The sequence below is a fragment of the Vanessa atalanta genome, chromosome 5 (genome assembly GCF_905147765.1).
Source record: "Vanessa atalanta chromosome 5, ilVanAtal1.2, whole genome shotgun sequence".
Classification (NCBI taxonomy): Eukaryota; Metazoa; Arthropoda; class Insecta; order Lepidoptera; family Nymphalidae; genus Vanessa; species Vanessa atalanta.
In genome coordinates, this window is record NC_061875.1 from 609,595 (window position 1) to 626,988 (window position 17,394).

General features: G+C 32.5%; 1 protein-coding gene across 1 annotated transcript in view; it reads right to left on the reverse strand.

Annotated features, from left to right (window-relative positions):
* Nucleotides 1-517: 517 nt before the first annotated feature.
* LOC125064190 overlaps nucleotides 518-17,394 on the reverse strand; it is a 35,137-nt gene continuing 18,260 nt past the window's right edge. The window contains exons 3-6 of the mRNA XM_047671115.1: nucleotides 14,469-14,604; nucleotides 9,474-9,607; nucleotides 4,603-4,807; nucleotides 518-1,014 (exon numbers count right to left, since the gene is read on the reverse strand). Of these exons, the coding sequence (XP_047527071.1) occupies nucleotides 920-1,014; nucleotides 4,603-4,807; nucleotides 9,474-9,607; nucleotides 14,469-14,604 (570 nt within the window). The 3' untranslated portion in view covers nucleotides 518-919. The remainder of the gene's footprint in view (nucleotides 1,015-4,602; nucleotides 4,808-9,473; nucleotides 9,608-14,468; nucleotides 14,605-17,394) is intronic.

The following is a 17,394-nucleotide window of genomic DNA, read 5'->3' on the forward strand; positions in this document are numbered from 1 at the left end:
GAATTTCTCGGCTGAAAAATCAAACAGCTATTTTGGTCCTAGCTTTATGAGCTAGTCTCTAAACAAGCGACGCATTGGACTATCTTAATATTGGTAACATTATGGAGCATTCTGTGTAATATAAAATATTTTATTATATCCGACGTACAAAAAGATATATCAGACCGAACTGGTAAGTTTTTATAAGGACAATGTAGAAATAAAAATTATGCTATTTTTTTTCTATTTCTGAAACAATTAATATTAAATTTAATCACACTCTACCCCACTTAAACAGAAATGTCCTTTTTTACGTGGGGACCGTTAAAATACGCTAATTGATGTATACCATTTTTATACATAAATAATAAAAGGAATTAATTAAAACGAAATTATAGTCTTATTTCATCATATTTAATAAAATAATAAAGATCAAACACATATGAAAATTACGTCAACATTTCCAATAAATATATACGTAAAGTTATCGACTAATATATTGCAATAATAATACAAAAGAACTCCATCTATTTTATTTACAACATTCATAGTATTATCTAAGAAGGCGTTTCTAAAGATGTATTATGTACAACCACAAGACATAGTAAAAAGCTTACTGACCGAATTACAAAACTTAACAATTGACTTTTTCATTTTCTAATCAAAATCTTTATTAAAATAAACTATTTTACATGATTATAAATAAGCATCGATGACTTACACCAAGATATGTGTTTGATATGACAACTTTACATCAAAAAAAAATCCCTGATTAGCTATCTATGTTACTGTATAGAAACACTTGAGTCTTCTGGAGAAATTAACTTAACCTAAGTAATTACTAACGTAACTAGCCGACGTGCGTAAACGTTGTCCTTCAAGGTATGAGTGATTCTGACAGTGTTATAACGAAGTTAATAATAAGTAATAATATAATTTATCACGTTTGCGTTATCACAAGAGAACTAAAAACTCGGAAAACAGAAAGTGTTAATAATATTATACTTAATGTAGATGCCGCACTTGAGCTCCGCACTGAAACAAATAAGACAATTATTATTAACGTTAATGGGCGTACTTTTGGAGAATATAATAGTAATAGCTGCTTTCGAAACTTTGTTTTCGTGGCCTCTTTAAATTTCAATAAGTTTACACGTTAAGAGTTTGTTGAAGCTAATAAGTTGAACGTTATCTTTGGATAAAATTTTACTAACAACAGCTGTTTTGAATGTTAACTTTGTATGCGTATTATTAGCTAGATAAAGTAAATAGTAACAATAATAAATTTCATGATATCAAGAAACGATAAATAAAGTTATGAATTAAAAAAAAAGCACAAATGCCTTCTCAGATTATAAATGAGAATATTTGACGTTGGTTTGTCCTTTCAAGCGGAACTGAAGAAACAAAACGATTCGCCTTTATGCATCGAGATAATTTATGCCGTAGAGGAATATAAGGATATTTCGGTAAAATCTCCAATGCGAGCATTTGGATATGAATTTGTGAATCATGTAATAAAAATTAGAATCATACTTGTGTTTTTTTTTTGGCGTAGAGACAGTTCTATATCAAAATCAAAATATGCTTTATTCAAGTAGGCTTTTACAAGCACTTTTGAATCGTCATTTAACAAACTATTTAAAGTAAAACTACCACCGGTTCGGAATGTAGATCTACCGAGAAGAACCGGCTAGAGACTCAGTAGTTGCTCTTTTTCTACATCTATAATTACAGTCATGTTAGTTAAATACAATTATATATGTATGTTACGTCTCCTGCCTGGAAGTCAACAAGTATTATGATGATGACTTTAACAAAGAAGAGACACTTGGGGGGGAGTAATTAAACAACAAGTATATCCACTCCACACTTTTTTATCATCTATATAAACTTGTATCGAATAATATGCCTTCTAGGTAATTTTAACAAATGACTTGAATCTATGAAACGGCAAAGTTAAAAATGACCGATTCTGCGATTAAAGCAGTAGATGAAACTTCTTTCACATACATTATTTAAGAAACTAAAGATGATGTGATGGAGTCGTGTTCTGTGCGTGTCTTTCGCATAATCCGATGGAACTGCGAATCTTACACAAGAATGAATTCCAGATGCAACCGTTATATGGTTTTTCGAGACGTACGTTCTCCTACTCTCACACTGCCAGCATCCATACTCTGAGATGTAACAAAGGGTTTCTCAACAGGAGAACCTACTAAGTTTTTATTGCGATTGAACCTAGGACTTACTGATCTTTGGCCTTACAATCTAGCCACTAGACCAACGAGATCTAAATGAAGCTGTCAGTCAGTAGAGAAATTAATGAAAATATAATATCGTAAATTTAAAAATGAGTTCAGTGTAATATCATCCTTAACTTTTAATAGCATCTTTTTAACTTTGCAAGGTAATAGCTATACATTTCTAAGCAGCGTTGAATATCGTCTTTATAAAAGGCGGGCGCTACGAAGTGTTGATAATATGAATACTGCGACACTGACACAAATCCCTTTCAAATAAAATGCTGTAAAAAATCAAAAATTTTAAAGAATTACATTAATTATTAATTTAGGCTGACTATTGTTATTACATCAGGTTCAGTTTTGATCCGTCTATATCATTTGGTCGTAGTACTTTAATGACGTAAGATATACCTAATATTTCTTATTGCTAAAATCTATGGTGGTGACCACGTACCATCACTGGCACTCTGAGAAATATTAACTATTTTTTTATGGGTTGGGGGACGAGCATATGGGCCACCTGATGGTAGGTGGTCACCACCGCCCATAGACAAAGGCGCTGTAAGAAATATTAACCATTCTTTACATCAACTATGCGCCACCAACCTTGTGAAATAAGGCGTCATGTCCCTCGTACCAGTAGTTGCATTGTCTCACTTATCCTTCAAATCGGAACACAGCAATAATACGTTTAGCTGTTTGACAAAATAATTATTAACATGTGGGTGGTAGCAGCCTAGATTCGCTCGCAAAAAGTCTTCTACCAAGAAAGTAAATTATTTGTTTAGCATATGTAATAAATAATACAGTTCATTTCTAAGCCGAAAGTCGTTTCACTGAGTTACCAGTTACGTAATATAGTCGGATCTAGTTTCACATACTCCCTGAATATGTTCGAATGATGAACGCCATCTCATTCACACAAAGGAGATATGAGTAAGATAACAATATTTCTATAGCTTCAATAAAAGTATTATACTCGGATATTTCTTGAAGAAGATTAAGAAACTTCAGAAAACGATTTGATAAATCGATGTGAGAGGTATGAAGCGACATAAAACGCTGCAATTTATAAAATTGAAACATAAAATTTATGTAATGGCTGAGTGGATAGAAGAAGGACATTTCAAATGACATTCGCGGGTTGGTTTCGGGCCATCACTCGAGATATTTCACACGCTTAATATATCCACGGTACATCCATCTAATACTGGATTGAGGAAATCATCTTCATTATCTTGAGAAAACTTACAAGTTGAAGGTGGATGTTTGTTGGTGTTGAAAAGGGAAAATAAAAAAATAAAACCACTTAAACTAAATAAATGATATACTAAACTTATACAAGAAACTAGTTTCATCGTCAATCAAAAGAGAATCAAAATTCTATATAGATTCGGGCATTGTCCTTTTTACTAACACGTAGTCAAATTTATGGTAATAAATATTCATAGGTAATATTGTGTCTTCTTTTTTTTTCATCTTGTTATTTTAGTCAGAAGAGTTAAAAATGGTTTGTCGATCGATGTCAAAACTATCCTCCGAGAAAGATAACGACTTATTCGTTATATGAAGACAAGTCTTACAGTAATACGACGTAACTGTACGACGTCTAAAGAATTTTTCATAACATTGTGTTTTCAATTACGATAGTTTTAAAATAATAATTAAAACTCCTCCTCATTCCAAGAAAGAGCACAGCCATGTTATATTAGATATTTTACTCCAAGTTTGTCATTTCTGTACGTTGTGTCTTACACAATAATCATTACATATAATAGTTGGTGCCAATGTTGGTTATCGTCTAAACTTTGGACGACGCTATCGATTGAAATTGTATTTACGCAATATACTTATAAATGATCTAGCTATACTTTTGGTATTGAAATTAACTTTGCCATGACCAATTCCGTTCATGATGACTGAATGATCCTAATGGTGTTTTAACTTTTGAAGTGAATCTTCTTTGAAAAAGATTTCTTATAAAAGAAGAGTGGGAAACTTAATGGACAAAGAGATCAACGTAACTATTTTAAAAAATATAGCTTTTATTTCTAATACATGTACTGTGTTGAACATATTTTAATTGAGTTTTATTATATAACTAGTAGCTAATATTTTCGACCCTCAAAGCAAGGGCAAGCACCACAAATATTCTTGTGTTATCAACTAAAATAATTATAAGCATAAACTATTTTCATGCGAGACGATAAAAGAATCACGAGGGTGTCTGCTTGTGTTGCATGAAATTTTGTTTAACGCATATTCCATAAAAATATTGTGGTAGGTAAATTTTCTCCTCAAAACGGGAAAAGTCCAAAGGCAGTGGAAAATTTACTGGTTATTTTTTTTTTTTAATTTTACATATATGTTAACTTACCCAATAACATTGCCTCTTTGCTATCAGCAAGTTGACTGTTGCCAACGACAGCCTCGCTGCCTTCTCGCCACGCGAGGGCGACTCGAGCTGTACAACGTACTTGCATAGTTCTTCCGGTCGGCACACGTAAGCCGAGCGCTGTCGATAGCAAACCATGCGCATGTTGTATTGGTGGATATTCCACCAGCAGCCTCGGGTCTGTAACCTGTGATGCAATAAAAAACAAATCAAGTTAACCACTAGTTGACAGCAAAATTTGACAACAGCTTAAAATATTTTAATAGACATGAATAAACGAGAAGGATATCAATTCGCCCGACTGCCTCGATTGAACTGATATGAGTATGATATTGCATTGTTGGAAAGGAGCTTCTGTTCAGGATACGTTATTTTAAATTTTAATGGCGTTTCAATATTTATTATGTCAGTATAGTTCTGTTTGTAATATTACAAAAGAAATGTTTATAAAATAAAATTAACGTTTACAGGTTGTTAAAATTTATTGTATTGATATTTTAATGGAAATAAATTATGATGTTACATTTATCGAAACCAATATAGTATCTTTGTTGTATTTGACATTATTCTTATCAAATGTGAAGAAGAAAATATTCTCAGACATGATAAAGAAAAACCTGCTTAGTCTGTGAATAAAGTTATTAGTATATTTATAATACAATTGATTTATCTAAGTTAATTTCTGAATAAAATATAATATTATTGTTAATTAAATTATGCAGCTTAAAAGGCTGCGATTACTGTTTTAAAATCTGGGTTCAGGTCAAAAAAATATTTAGGTTTTTATGTTAATACCAACTCTGAGCTTTTAAGAGTCCGTTTTTACATTCCTGTACCCTAAAATATACGTAAATATGTTGGTTCTGCTTCTGAATGACGATTTAAGACAGTTCAATCGTATTTGCCATTTCATTACAATTATTAAGATAGCGAGGAAAAAAAAATGTGCATTTTAATAACCTTTTCTTAGCAGCTAGTCATTGTCTGTTAAAAATTCTGCCAGGCTCGGAATTGGAACGAATTCGATGTTGGAAGATATTATCAATGTTTTCGTACAAATAATAATTCATGACTGAATTTAGTAGTAAGGCTTTGTGGAAGCCGAGATGGCCCAGTGGTTAGAACGCGTGCATCTTAACCGATGATTTCGGGTTCAAATCCAGGCAGGCACCACTGAAATTTCATGTGCTTAATTTCTGTTTATAATTCATCTCGTGCTCGGCGGTGAAGGAAAACATCGTGAGGAAACCTGCATGTGTCTAATTTCAACGAAATTCTGCCACATGTGTATTCCGCCAACCCGCATTGGAGCAGCGTGGTGGAATATGCTCGAAACCTTCTCCTCAAAGGGAGAGGAGGCCTTTATCCCAGCAGTGGGACATTTACGGGCTGCTAATGCTAATGCTTTGTGGAAGCCCGGTTCATCATACTCAGATATTTTTGTGTTTCAATTTAAAGGGTGATTGAACTAGTGTAAGTACAGGTACGTGGGGCTTAATATCTTAGTTAGAACAGACAGGTACTGTTGAGGTACTGTGAACTTTAATTTGCATGAATATTATTTTAATGTGCCTTCATTTTGTATCATCCGCAAGCAGCGATCTAAGTTTCGGTAAAGCAAAGTTCGAAGAACGGAATTTTCAGTCTTCAATTATAAATGTATTAAATATAAAAAATAGATATGCAAAGACTTCTGATTAAAATGTTACTTGTATTATGTATAATACTCGTTTATCCAGACGTAAAATATTTTACCCATTTACATAACAAAAGAATTTATCAAACTCCAAAGTTTAATAAGAGCCGAAAGGTCGTACAGGCTCCGCGAACAATAGAACTTTGGAAAGATTATAGCCATTATCAGATTGTTAATCAGAAAAGTATTCAAAACTTTTTAAAAGTTAAACCGAAGAAAAAAATCTAAATTATCTTCGCCGCAGCCCGTTTTTCGAGTCGTTACCTCATAATTTCCTAAGCTATTTGTTGAGATATCTTTCTGAGACCATTTTTTCTTTTCACTTATGAAAGAATGTCATATAAGTAGAACCTTACTTTTAATCCATTCTATCAACAGAATATTCCACATATTACTAGCAAACCCAACTTGACTTTACGAGAAAATATATATATCTAGTCTCGTTTCGTCTTTATACTATAATACAATGTGTGCCAAGTGGTATTTAATTACTTGATGGCTTAGTTCAAGCCCATTTCATTAGGTACCATCCACGCATCATATATTCTGCCACCAAATAGCAATTCTTAATTTTATTGTGTTGCTGTTTGAAGGGTGAATGAGCCAGTTCAATTACAGGAACAACTTGCTAGCTATAACTTGCTAGTTCTCAAGGTTGGTGGCGCACGGGCGATGTAATCATCATCAGCCTACATTCGTCCACTGCTGGACATAGGCCTCTCCAAATGCGGCATGCACTGTGGTCTTTCTTCGGCTACTCGCATCCAGCTCCTGCTAGCCGTCTTGCGCAAATCGTCACTCCGTACCTGAGGACGATATTACGTTTGCCGAGACGCGCTCTCCACTCTAGAACACGTTTTACCCAACGGTTATTGGTTCTACGACAAATATGGCCGGCCCACTGCCACTTCAGCTTACTAATCCGGTGGCCTGTCGATGACTTTGGTTCTCTGACGGATCACCTCATTTCTGATGGTCCTCAGAGAATATAGGGAGATAGTCTTCCGCCAACACATGTTATAAAAAAAAGGGTTTTGTATTCTCGCCCCGTACATTTACACCTAGTCACTAACCTTGGTAATTTTTTTCTCAAATAGTAATACTATCTTCAAAACTACTAATTGAAAATTGCTAAAGCTCAACGTCACTTTTATTAATCACAGTATAATTAATTAATATTTTGTCCTTTTTTAATAAATATGGAAATAAAAGGTCCGAAAAAAACATAAGAAAATATTATATCTAGTAAACTTTTCCTTAATAATTCTAAATTGTATCTTTTGTGTGTCCTTAAAGTGCAAGCTTATAAAAAATGGTACATCGATATCAATCGTATTAGTAGTTTTTGTGTTAAAATAAAATAAAACCATTATAATATTAGTAGGACAAAATATCAATATATCAAAAAGGTTTGATGGAAAAGCATGTTTGAATTTGACCTTTACTCGTTCATTAATCAAATTAATGAATTTGACGTCTGTACTATGTGTATCTAGCTTTTATATTGATATATTGAATTTTTGTGCTGTACTAAAATTTGTTCTACGGAAATCAATAATGACGTCATTAGGACATGTTTTTAATTACAGCCGATATAATATTCGAAACAAGAATGTAGTACAAAATGTAATTCGAATTGAACCATGACGGAACAGAGATTGAGTCATGTGAATTTTAACAGATGTTTGTTGGTTTCAAACCCACAGCACCGCTGTTATTTTATAATATAATGCGTGGTTGGCGATTAAGGAAATTTCGCGAGGAAACCAGCATGTGTTGGATGAAAAACTGCCTAATTTAATTATACACATTAGCAGCCTGTAAATTTTCCCACTGCTGAGCTAAAGGCCTCCTCTCCCTTTGAGGAGAAGGCTTGGAGCATATTCCACCACGCTGTTCCAATGCGGGTTGGCGGAATTATACACAAGCTGTTTGTATTTTAAATATATTTATTTCATGTCTAAAATATCTTATACATTAATAGCGTAAGCCGATTTTTGTCCCAGTGTTTATGGGACGATAGCTGTACATAAAAATTGCTTATGGTCTCATTTTGAAGAGTTCCAGCCGTTGTTGTGCAGAAAAATCAAGGGGATTCTTGATTGCAATTTATTAAATTGTTATGATTTAACAAAGAATTAATTGTAGAGAGCGGAAAAACATACTGGCCAGGTCAGAGATCGGCGCTATGGCTGTATAAAAAAAACCAAATGTACAACGTGCGAAAAGACGTCGTCAGTTTAATTAATTGAAATCAAAACAAAACCTGACATAGGTGTCACCTTTATCATTAAAAAAATATAATATACGTATATAGTAGAAAAATGTTTTATCAAAGCGAGTTATATAAATATTAATAAAGTTGTGATATTTATATTAATCAAATATATTTTTGTATATATGATTTTTAGATATGAATTAAATATTTATTTGTATTCACGATTGTTCATAGAATTCGTTGTTTAATTTATTTAATGTATGAATGACAAAGTCATATTTTATTAATATCGTCTGCCTTTATATGCATCACAATGAACAATTTATATATTAATATATATATATTATATATGTAGATTGTAGGTAGATGGGCAAAAAACACCTGATGGTAAGTGGTCACCATCGCTTATTGACATTGGTGTTAAAAGAAATAAACATCATCCGTTACATCTCCAATCTCCAAGGAGGTACTCCTTTATGTATCCAACTTTCAAACTAGGATATTATGTCCGTTGTGACCTTAGTCACACTGGCTCACTCACCCTTCAGACCGTAACGCAATAATACTAAGTATAATATCTGATGAGTGAGTGGTACCAATTTTTTTTCGCTGAAAAAACGCATTACGCATTTTCCGCACTAGAAGTGGGGTATGTGATGACGAGTGAGTGATATTATAAATTAGAATTGCCAATGCAACCAGAGATTGATTGAACCAAGAGGTTTTCATCCGAGGAAAAGCTTCTCTCTGTATGGAAAAATGTTCCTTTCCCCCAGACAGCACTACAACAGCACAACAACATTAAAAAATTATTGATTTTTACTGTTTTCATGACATTAATAATCATTACTTTTTTAATGTCCCAAATCTATACAAGGATCCCAGGATCTCAGGTTTGTCTTATAAGTTAACAACTAAAGAATCAACTTAAATAAATACCTTTTCACCGTCAATGTCCCAACTGAGCACTGTCGCCGGGTATGACCGGCCTGACGTACAGTTCAAGAAAAGGGAATCACCGCGTCGGTTCTCTTGTTCGTTGCCTGTTATTCTCGGGCCCTCCCGAGGTAAGTCTGCACAGAAAAATAAATATATTACTTATAAAGGTTCTAGTCCTACATCATAGTGGTGCTTGTGTTGACGACACAGGTTGGTAACAAAATCTATGGTAATCAAGCGTCAATAATATCAATTATCTGGTTAGAAATTGTTGGTAACTTTCTAAAGAATTGGTCAAGTAAAACATATTTTAAATAACATGTTACATTAAAACTGGTTAAAGATATACATTCACAGAGGGACCGGTACGAATATCAGATTTATTTACAATTCTAGCACTAAAAAAAAAGGGGAGTAAAAGTATATAGGGATTTTTTATTTGTGCACCTTGAGTTTAACTACGGTGAATATTTATTAATAAAAAATAAATTAATAAACTTTATTTATAGTTCATTGTTAAGAAATTTGTCCACATATATGGTGATTCACTTTGCTTAGGGATAAGCCTTGCGATTCAGAACGGTAACCAGTCAGCGTTCGTGGTCCAATACCGCAGGACAATCTTTTGGACGGCGTGTATTTTTTTAAATTATCGTCTGTACAATAATTAATTGTCTTTATATTTCATGAGTTTTTTTTGTAAATTTATTTTTGTATTAAAGTTAAAAAAAAAAAATTCTTTGAACTTATTACTGTTAAATGCTTTACTAGTTGGTAGGGCTTTGTGCAAGCCCGTCCAGTCAGGTACTACCCTCTCATTATGACATTTTCTATCACCAAGTAGCAAAACTCAGTACTTTTATATTCCGGTTTGCAAACTATCGCACAAGGGATAAAACAAATATTTCAGTTCCCGTGTTTGGTGGTCCATTGACACTAAGCACGTACCATCGAGTGGCCCATTTGCCCGTTCATTTACCTACGTATACTATTTACCTACCTACGTATATTTAAAAAAAAAAAAACAGGGGCCCAAATGTCTATGGTTCGATATAAATATAAGAAAAAAAAAATCTTCTTTGTATTGTACATTTAAATACTCCAACCATAGATTTTATTACTTTTTGCTTGAAGACAATTCAATTTCGTGACTTGATTAGCGCTCAGATAATTAAACGATTGAAAAAACCCAATCAATGAGCTAAGTCTTACTTTTTCTCTCAGAGACGTCAGGGGATTCCCGCTAAAACATACCCGGCTTTCAGACACAGCTGTATAACATAAGAAATATTTAATAATTTTCTCGATTGAATTATGGAAACCCTTATCAATCACATGTTAACTGGGTGTAAAAAAAACTGTTCTCGTATGTACTTAGTGAGTTAGAGCTGAAGGTTGATCTTGAAAGCAAAAACTTCTACTAGTTTTATTTAAAATATCGCATGTTTGATACAAATAATACATTTAAAAAAAAGAGTAAAAATAAAAAAAAAAAATTCCACTAATGGCTTTCTTACAATTCGGAGAGAAGTTTTGAAGTATATATAAATAATAATAATAAATATTGGACAACGTCACATACAGTACTCTGATCCCAATGTAAGTAGCTAAAGCACTTGTGTTATGGATATCAGAAGTAACGACGGTACCACAAATACCCAGACCTGAGACAACATAGAAAATTAATGAACATTTTCTACTTCGACTAGGCCGGGAATCGAACCCGAGACCTCAGAGTAGCGTACCCATGAAAACCCGTGTACACACTACTCGACCACGGAGGTCGTCATGTGGTATAACACCACACTTTTTTTTTCATTCGAAACATGCAAGCTTACGATTTTCCTTCACCGGCCTCGAGCATAGTAAGCTATATATACAAATTAATCACATCAAAAATTCAGCGGTATCTTTATTTCTGATCCAACGGGTCTGGGAAAAGTCAGCAAGTTAAAGACTTTTTCGTAAACATAATAAAATATTAAAAACGAAAAGTGGGTGTATATTTCCTGTTTTAATTTAATTTTAATTTAATTTAATTTTTTTGCTGATTGGTATTTAATAATTCAATTCGGTTATAGAGACTCAATTTCATACTAAAAATAATCCGTATAATAAAAGATCTTTATAATGAAATGTTGTATTTTTTTAAACAATAAATCTATTAGTATAATATAAGATTAAATAAGTTTATTCACTAAAAATCGACTACGGAAAATCCCTGATCGTATTCTGAAAAACAAAACGAGACAAGAAAATATTCTTGTCTGTCTATAAACTATTTAATTTGTATCAGCTAAGAAATAGATAACTTACCGTAAGATTTTATTTGAACACATGATGATGTTAAGAAAAAAAAATATTTATATATATATATTTTTTTACATTCTGGACATTTTATCCTCTAGCGTGTATTATATTGAGTTTATAATGACGTCACATAGCTTATAAAATAATGATATTTTAGAAATTATACGATAACAGAGCAATATACAAAAATAATTTTTCTCAGCTTCTTAGGTCAATCGCCCATAGCTAATGCGCCACCAACTTGGTAATAACATTTTCATTGTGACTGTAGTAATACTGGCAGTTAGTCAGACACCCCTCAAACTTCAACACCACAATACTAAGATTTGCTGTTTGTGCTAACTACTCAGATGGGCTTGCACAAAGCCCTACCACTAAGTAAAATCAAGAATGCTGATGAATCAAAAACATAATGTTAAAAGTAAAAAAATATATACAACTTTAAAGCAGGCTCAAGCATTTTTGAATTTTCATTTTACAAGGTCAAATTAAATATAAGTTACCACCGATCCGGAATGTAGATAATATCGGTACTCTTTATTTCTCAACTATCATAACCTTATAGGAAAGGTAAAACTCCGTTAAAGGAGAGATTAGGTCTTGGCTCAACAGCTTTACACCCATTCGAGACTAGAGTTTATAACATTGCACCTTCTGAACTCTTACCGACTAACGTATTAAAAAAAAAAATTGACACAGCACACCAACAATGACAACCATTCGTTGAAAAAATATTAAATATAATAACATCACTAATTGAATAACGACTATCGTTAAAATGCTTTAGTTAATTACGTTCAACGTTTATTATTTTTGTTAATTACTTGAAAATGTTGAATGTAGAGTGATACCTGTCCTATTATAACAATGAAATCTAATTAACAATTAACTACTAACATTACTGAAAAAATTACACATTAATAACAAATAATTAAATCAAATCAAATCAAAATATACAGTATTCCAGTAGACTTTTACAAGCACTTTTGGATCGTCATTTAACAAACTATTTAAAGTAAAGCTACCACCGGTTCTACCGAGAAGAACCGAGAAAAAACTCAGTAGCTACTCTATTTTAATATCTAATATGAAAATAGCTTATTTTAAAAATGTTCATTGATTAAGTTTGTCTTTATATTTAATAAGTTTTATGTTAAATTCGGGACTTCTATAAATAAATAGGGTGAGTGAGCCAGTGTAACTACAGGCACAGGGAAAATAACATCGTATTTCCCGGGGATGGTAGCTCATAGGATATGTAAGGAATAGGTAATAATTCTTGCAGTGCATTGGCGGTGGTGACCACTTACCATCAGTTGCTCGACCGTCTACTAATATCATAAAAAATAAATATAAATGATTAATTACAATTATTATAACAAAAGCAGATTTGAATAAAATACTATGGTATTTTCCTTTTTTTTTTTGGTTTTTTATCATAATTAATGACAAAGCTTTTTCCTTGATTATAATATTTTATATTCGGTATAAATTTCTGCAACTTCCAAGAAAAACGCTTTTCTGTAACAGGCTTTAACGTAAGGTTCATATTGCGGCATTCACCTAAATCAACTTTGATTACTTTAATGCGAATCCGAAAAGTTATTAAGTTTTACGGAGTAATTCCCATTTTACGTCCATATCCAGTATCAGTCTATAAATCCAACTGACCGGAAAAATATTGCTCTACCATCATATATTGGAATTTGGAACTTATTCATAACGATTCTTAAATGCGGATAGGTTGATACGCATATGGCATTACATTCAATTTTTTTCACCGCGGACATGTGATCGATTGTATAATCTATTACAATATTATTAATTATTATTAATTATTATTAATATATTACAGTAAGTTTAAAATTGTATTTCGAATCATTTTTCAATCATTAGATCAATTACAATAAATTGTAGACATTTCGTAACACAAACACTATCTCCTACAAATTAAATTGGCTTAAAGACCTATTCGATGCACACACAAACGTTAGTCGTGCCTTATAACTTCGAGTAACACTAATGTTTGTATTGGATAAATACTACTCAGGATTCCGATTGGGTTGATGAACTTTGTAGCAAGTTTGTTGAATCTAGAAGGTTCGGTCGTGTCTATATCATTTACCGATCGCAGGGCTTTAAGATAGTTCACCTGGATATCACCCACTCATCAGTTCTATTTGTTTATCTATCGTTAAATATTAATATTTTGTATTGCTGTGTCAGAGTGTGTTTCCTCCAACCCGCATTAAAGCAGCGTGGTGGAATACGCTCTTAACCTTCTCCTCAGAGGGAGCCTGCTAATGTATGTAAAAAATGTAAAAAAAATGCTGTGTTGCGGTTTGAAGAGAGAATAAGGCTGTGTGATTACAAGTGAAGGTTTTGGAGAAGTTAAGTAAGTTACGTCTTTTACAAAATTAGTATAAATAAAATAAATTAGTATATGAGTAATAGCATTTATTAGCTCCATGGAAATAATTTGACTCAAAGAAGGTAATTTACAGCTAGACGACAGCTTGATACCAACTCTTCTTTCTGATTACAATTTTGGGTTCACGATTCAAGAACGGTGCATGATATCCACACAAATATCCTTAGTGGGATTAAAATTATGTTCTATTGTACTCTGCTAGGAACCACACGATATATGCTTACCAGTTCAAAGAAATATAAAAAGTCACTTACATATAACTTCCATTTTGCTTTCTCCAGCTGCTGATGCGAAACTTGGCGCTTCAGCTGATACTTCACATCGGTATAAGCCTGATGATTTCAACGTCACCGGATGCAGGACGACTTTTTTGTCATCAGATTTTGAAAGCTGCCGAAAAAATTTGCTTTTAAATGAGTGTAAAAACAATACCACTAAAACAATATATTTATATATACATATGAAACGAACATAGCAGAAATAAAAAAAAATCTGTAAGACTGCCGTATTAGCAATCTTTTAGGATTCAATACAACCGTAAAAAAAACCTTATTTTGATATGTCTATCTGATTGTCTGTGAGTCTGGCATAGATTATATTCTAAAGATTTACTGCACCAAATTTCTAAACTCATAACATATGAAGTTAAACACGAACGAATGTACTGGAAACAAAAGAAGTTCTGATCTTTGGAATTTTTTTTTTTGCGGGAAATACTAGTCCATTATGTGACGTGTCAAAAGAAAGGGCTATTATGCAATTTTTCCAAATAAAATAAAGAGAAAATAATTGAAATAAGTCGAGGAAATAATTTATTAATTTAAAAAGAGCTGAGATAGCCCATTCATTAGATCGCGTGCATCTTAAACGATGATTGCGGGTTCCAACCCGGGCAAGGACCGCTGAATTTTCATGTGCTTAATTTGTGTTCATAATTCATCTCGTGCTCGGCGGTGAAGGAAAACATCGTGAGGAAGTCTGCATGTGTCTAATTTTAACGTAATTCTGCCACACATGTATCCACCCACCCTCAATGAGCAGCATGGTGGAATATGGTCAAAACCTTTCTCGTCAAAGGGAGAGGAGGCCTTTAGCCCAGTAGTGGGAAAATTTACAGGCTGTTAATGTTCTATATAAAAAATTAATTATATACAAACTATTTACATTGTAGTAGGGCTTTATGCAAACCCGGCTGGGTAGATTGACCGCTAAACAGTAATAAATAATTAGTATATTTTGTTCCGTTTTGAAGGGTGAGTGAGCAAATGTAACTACAGGAACAAGGACCATAACATTAGCTCCCAAGATTGGTGGTGTATTGGTGATAGAGAGAATGGTTAATATTTTGGTACAGCGGATATCTTTGGACGGTGATGATCATTCACCATCAGGTGGCACTTCTACCCGTCTTTCGAATAATTAGATAAACAAATATACATATTTTACGCTCCCTCACACTTTGCTCAAGCAATTTAAATCCTGCCCTCAAATTCCCTCAAGGATACAGAATGGTACGGAACCCTCGCTACAGTCTAACTGACTTTTGTACGATTTTTTCACATCCCGTGCATGTCGATACAAAAACCGAAAGTATTTACTATTTCGATTGGTAGTTATTGTATTGTGGTTACGGTTCTTTGAATAGGAAACCTTAACAAAAACACAGTTTGTGTGGTGCCCAATAATTTGTTTTAAAATTTTAAAACACATTATATCTCATTTCTAAATACATTTCTTTGTATATGTTGGGAGTAAATGGTGACATTGAAGCTAAACTGATATCACCCGACGTGTAACAGGAGAAAATAAAAGTAGAACAGTATAAATTGGTCCAATGCTGGATAACTTGATCTATTCCTGTATCCTCACGATGTTTTTCTTCAAGCATATGATGGATCATAAACACACATTGAGCACTAAAATCAGAGAAGAGATGATTTACCTGAGTTGGAACCCGTGATCTACTGTTAAAGCTCAAGTAACCAAGCCACTGGATCTTTTGGGCGTTGTGTAGCATATTTTCAACTTTATTAATTTAGTTGTTATTTTGATATGCAAATATCTATATTAGGGTGATAGAGCAGTCTAAATGTGTTTCAAAACTGTATGAAACTCGATTGTGATATCAAACAATTGACGGACTGATCTTCTTGTAAGATAGCTGCTTCAATCCTGTAAATGTACCTAGGGAGAGTACGAAATTCTAACTCGATTTCTTCAATCCTCGCAAACGTGTTCTTATTTTGATATAGGTAGAATAATAATGTAAAACCTAAACTACAATAAAAAATAATACATAGTGACTCTATTAATCTTTGGCAGATAATATCTTGCTAAAATTGAGCGGTGCACTAAAAAAAATAACTTCATCGAATTGAGTCATTTAAATGGAAAATATTAATACTTTTTATCACAGCAAGACAAATATTATATAATTTATCCAAAATAAAGATTATCTTATAACTAATTATATATATCATATTATAGCCGAATGTATAACAATTATTTTACAGAACACGCAAATAAAGTATTTGATAAATAAAATATAATATAAAACAACAATAAATATATTTTTCAAATACAAATTATAATAAAAATCATTCGTTACTTGATCAAATGTCTTAATAAATATTAATAACAACTCATTGAAGTCATGAAAATGTAACGGAGAGTTTTAATATTAAGGGTGACGCTACCTTTATATCCCCTACCCCTCAGGCTATTTTACCCGGAGTACTAACGTAAATCAATTAAACGAAGGAGGAATAGGATTAATAATAACATATTGGAGAATAGTCCTAGCTTATATTATATTTAACTGTTGTAGAAATAAATCTATATAATGATATCTGAATCTATATAAATAAATGTGAAACCGAAAGAATCACATAAGTATTACGAATAAAAGTTTTGTATATTAGTATAACAATAGCTACGCTTCGGAGTTATGCTCGATTTAAATTTAGACTATTGACGTGACGATATAATAACAAAATATATATATATTTATTATATTTATTTATCTCTCAAACATTAAGTAACATTTTTAGATTAGCTTAAGAAAATGTATTTTTCGTTACAAAACCGATACTTAACCGATTACTTTCATAAGGGCTTAACATAAATTTTACATACAATATAAACGTAAGAGGTACCTTTGCGTTTCACATCAATAAATAT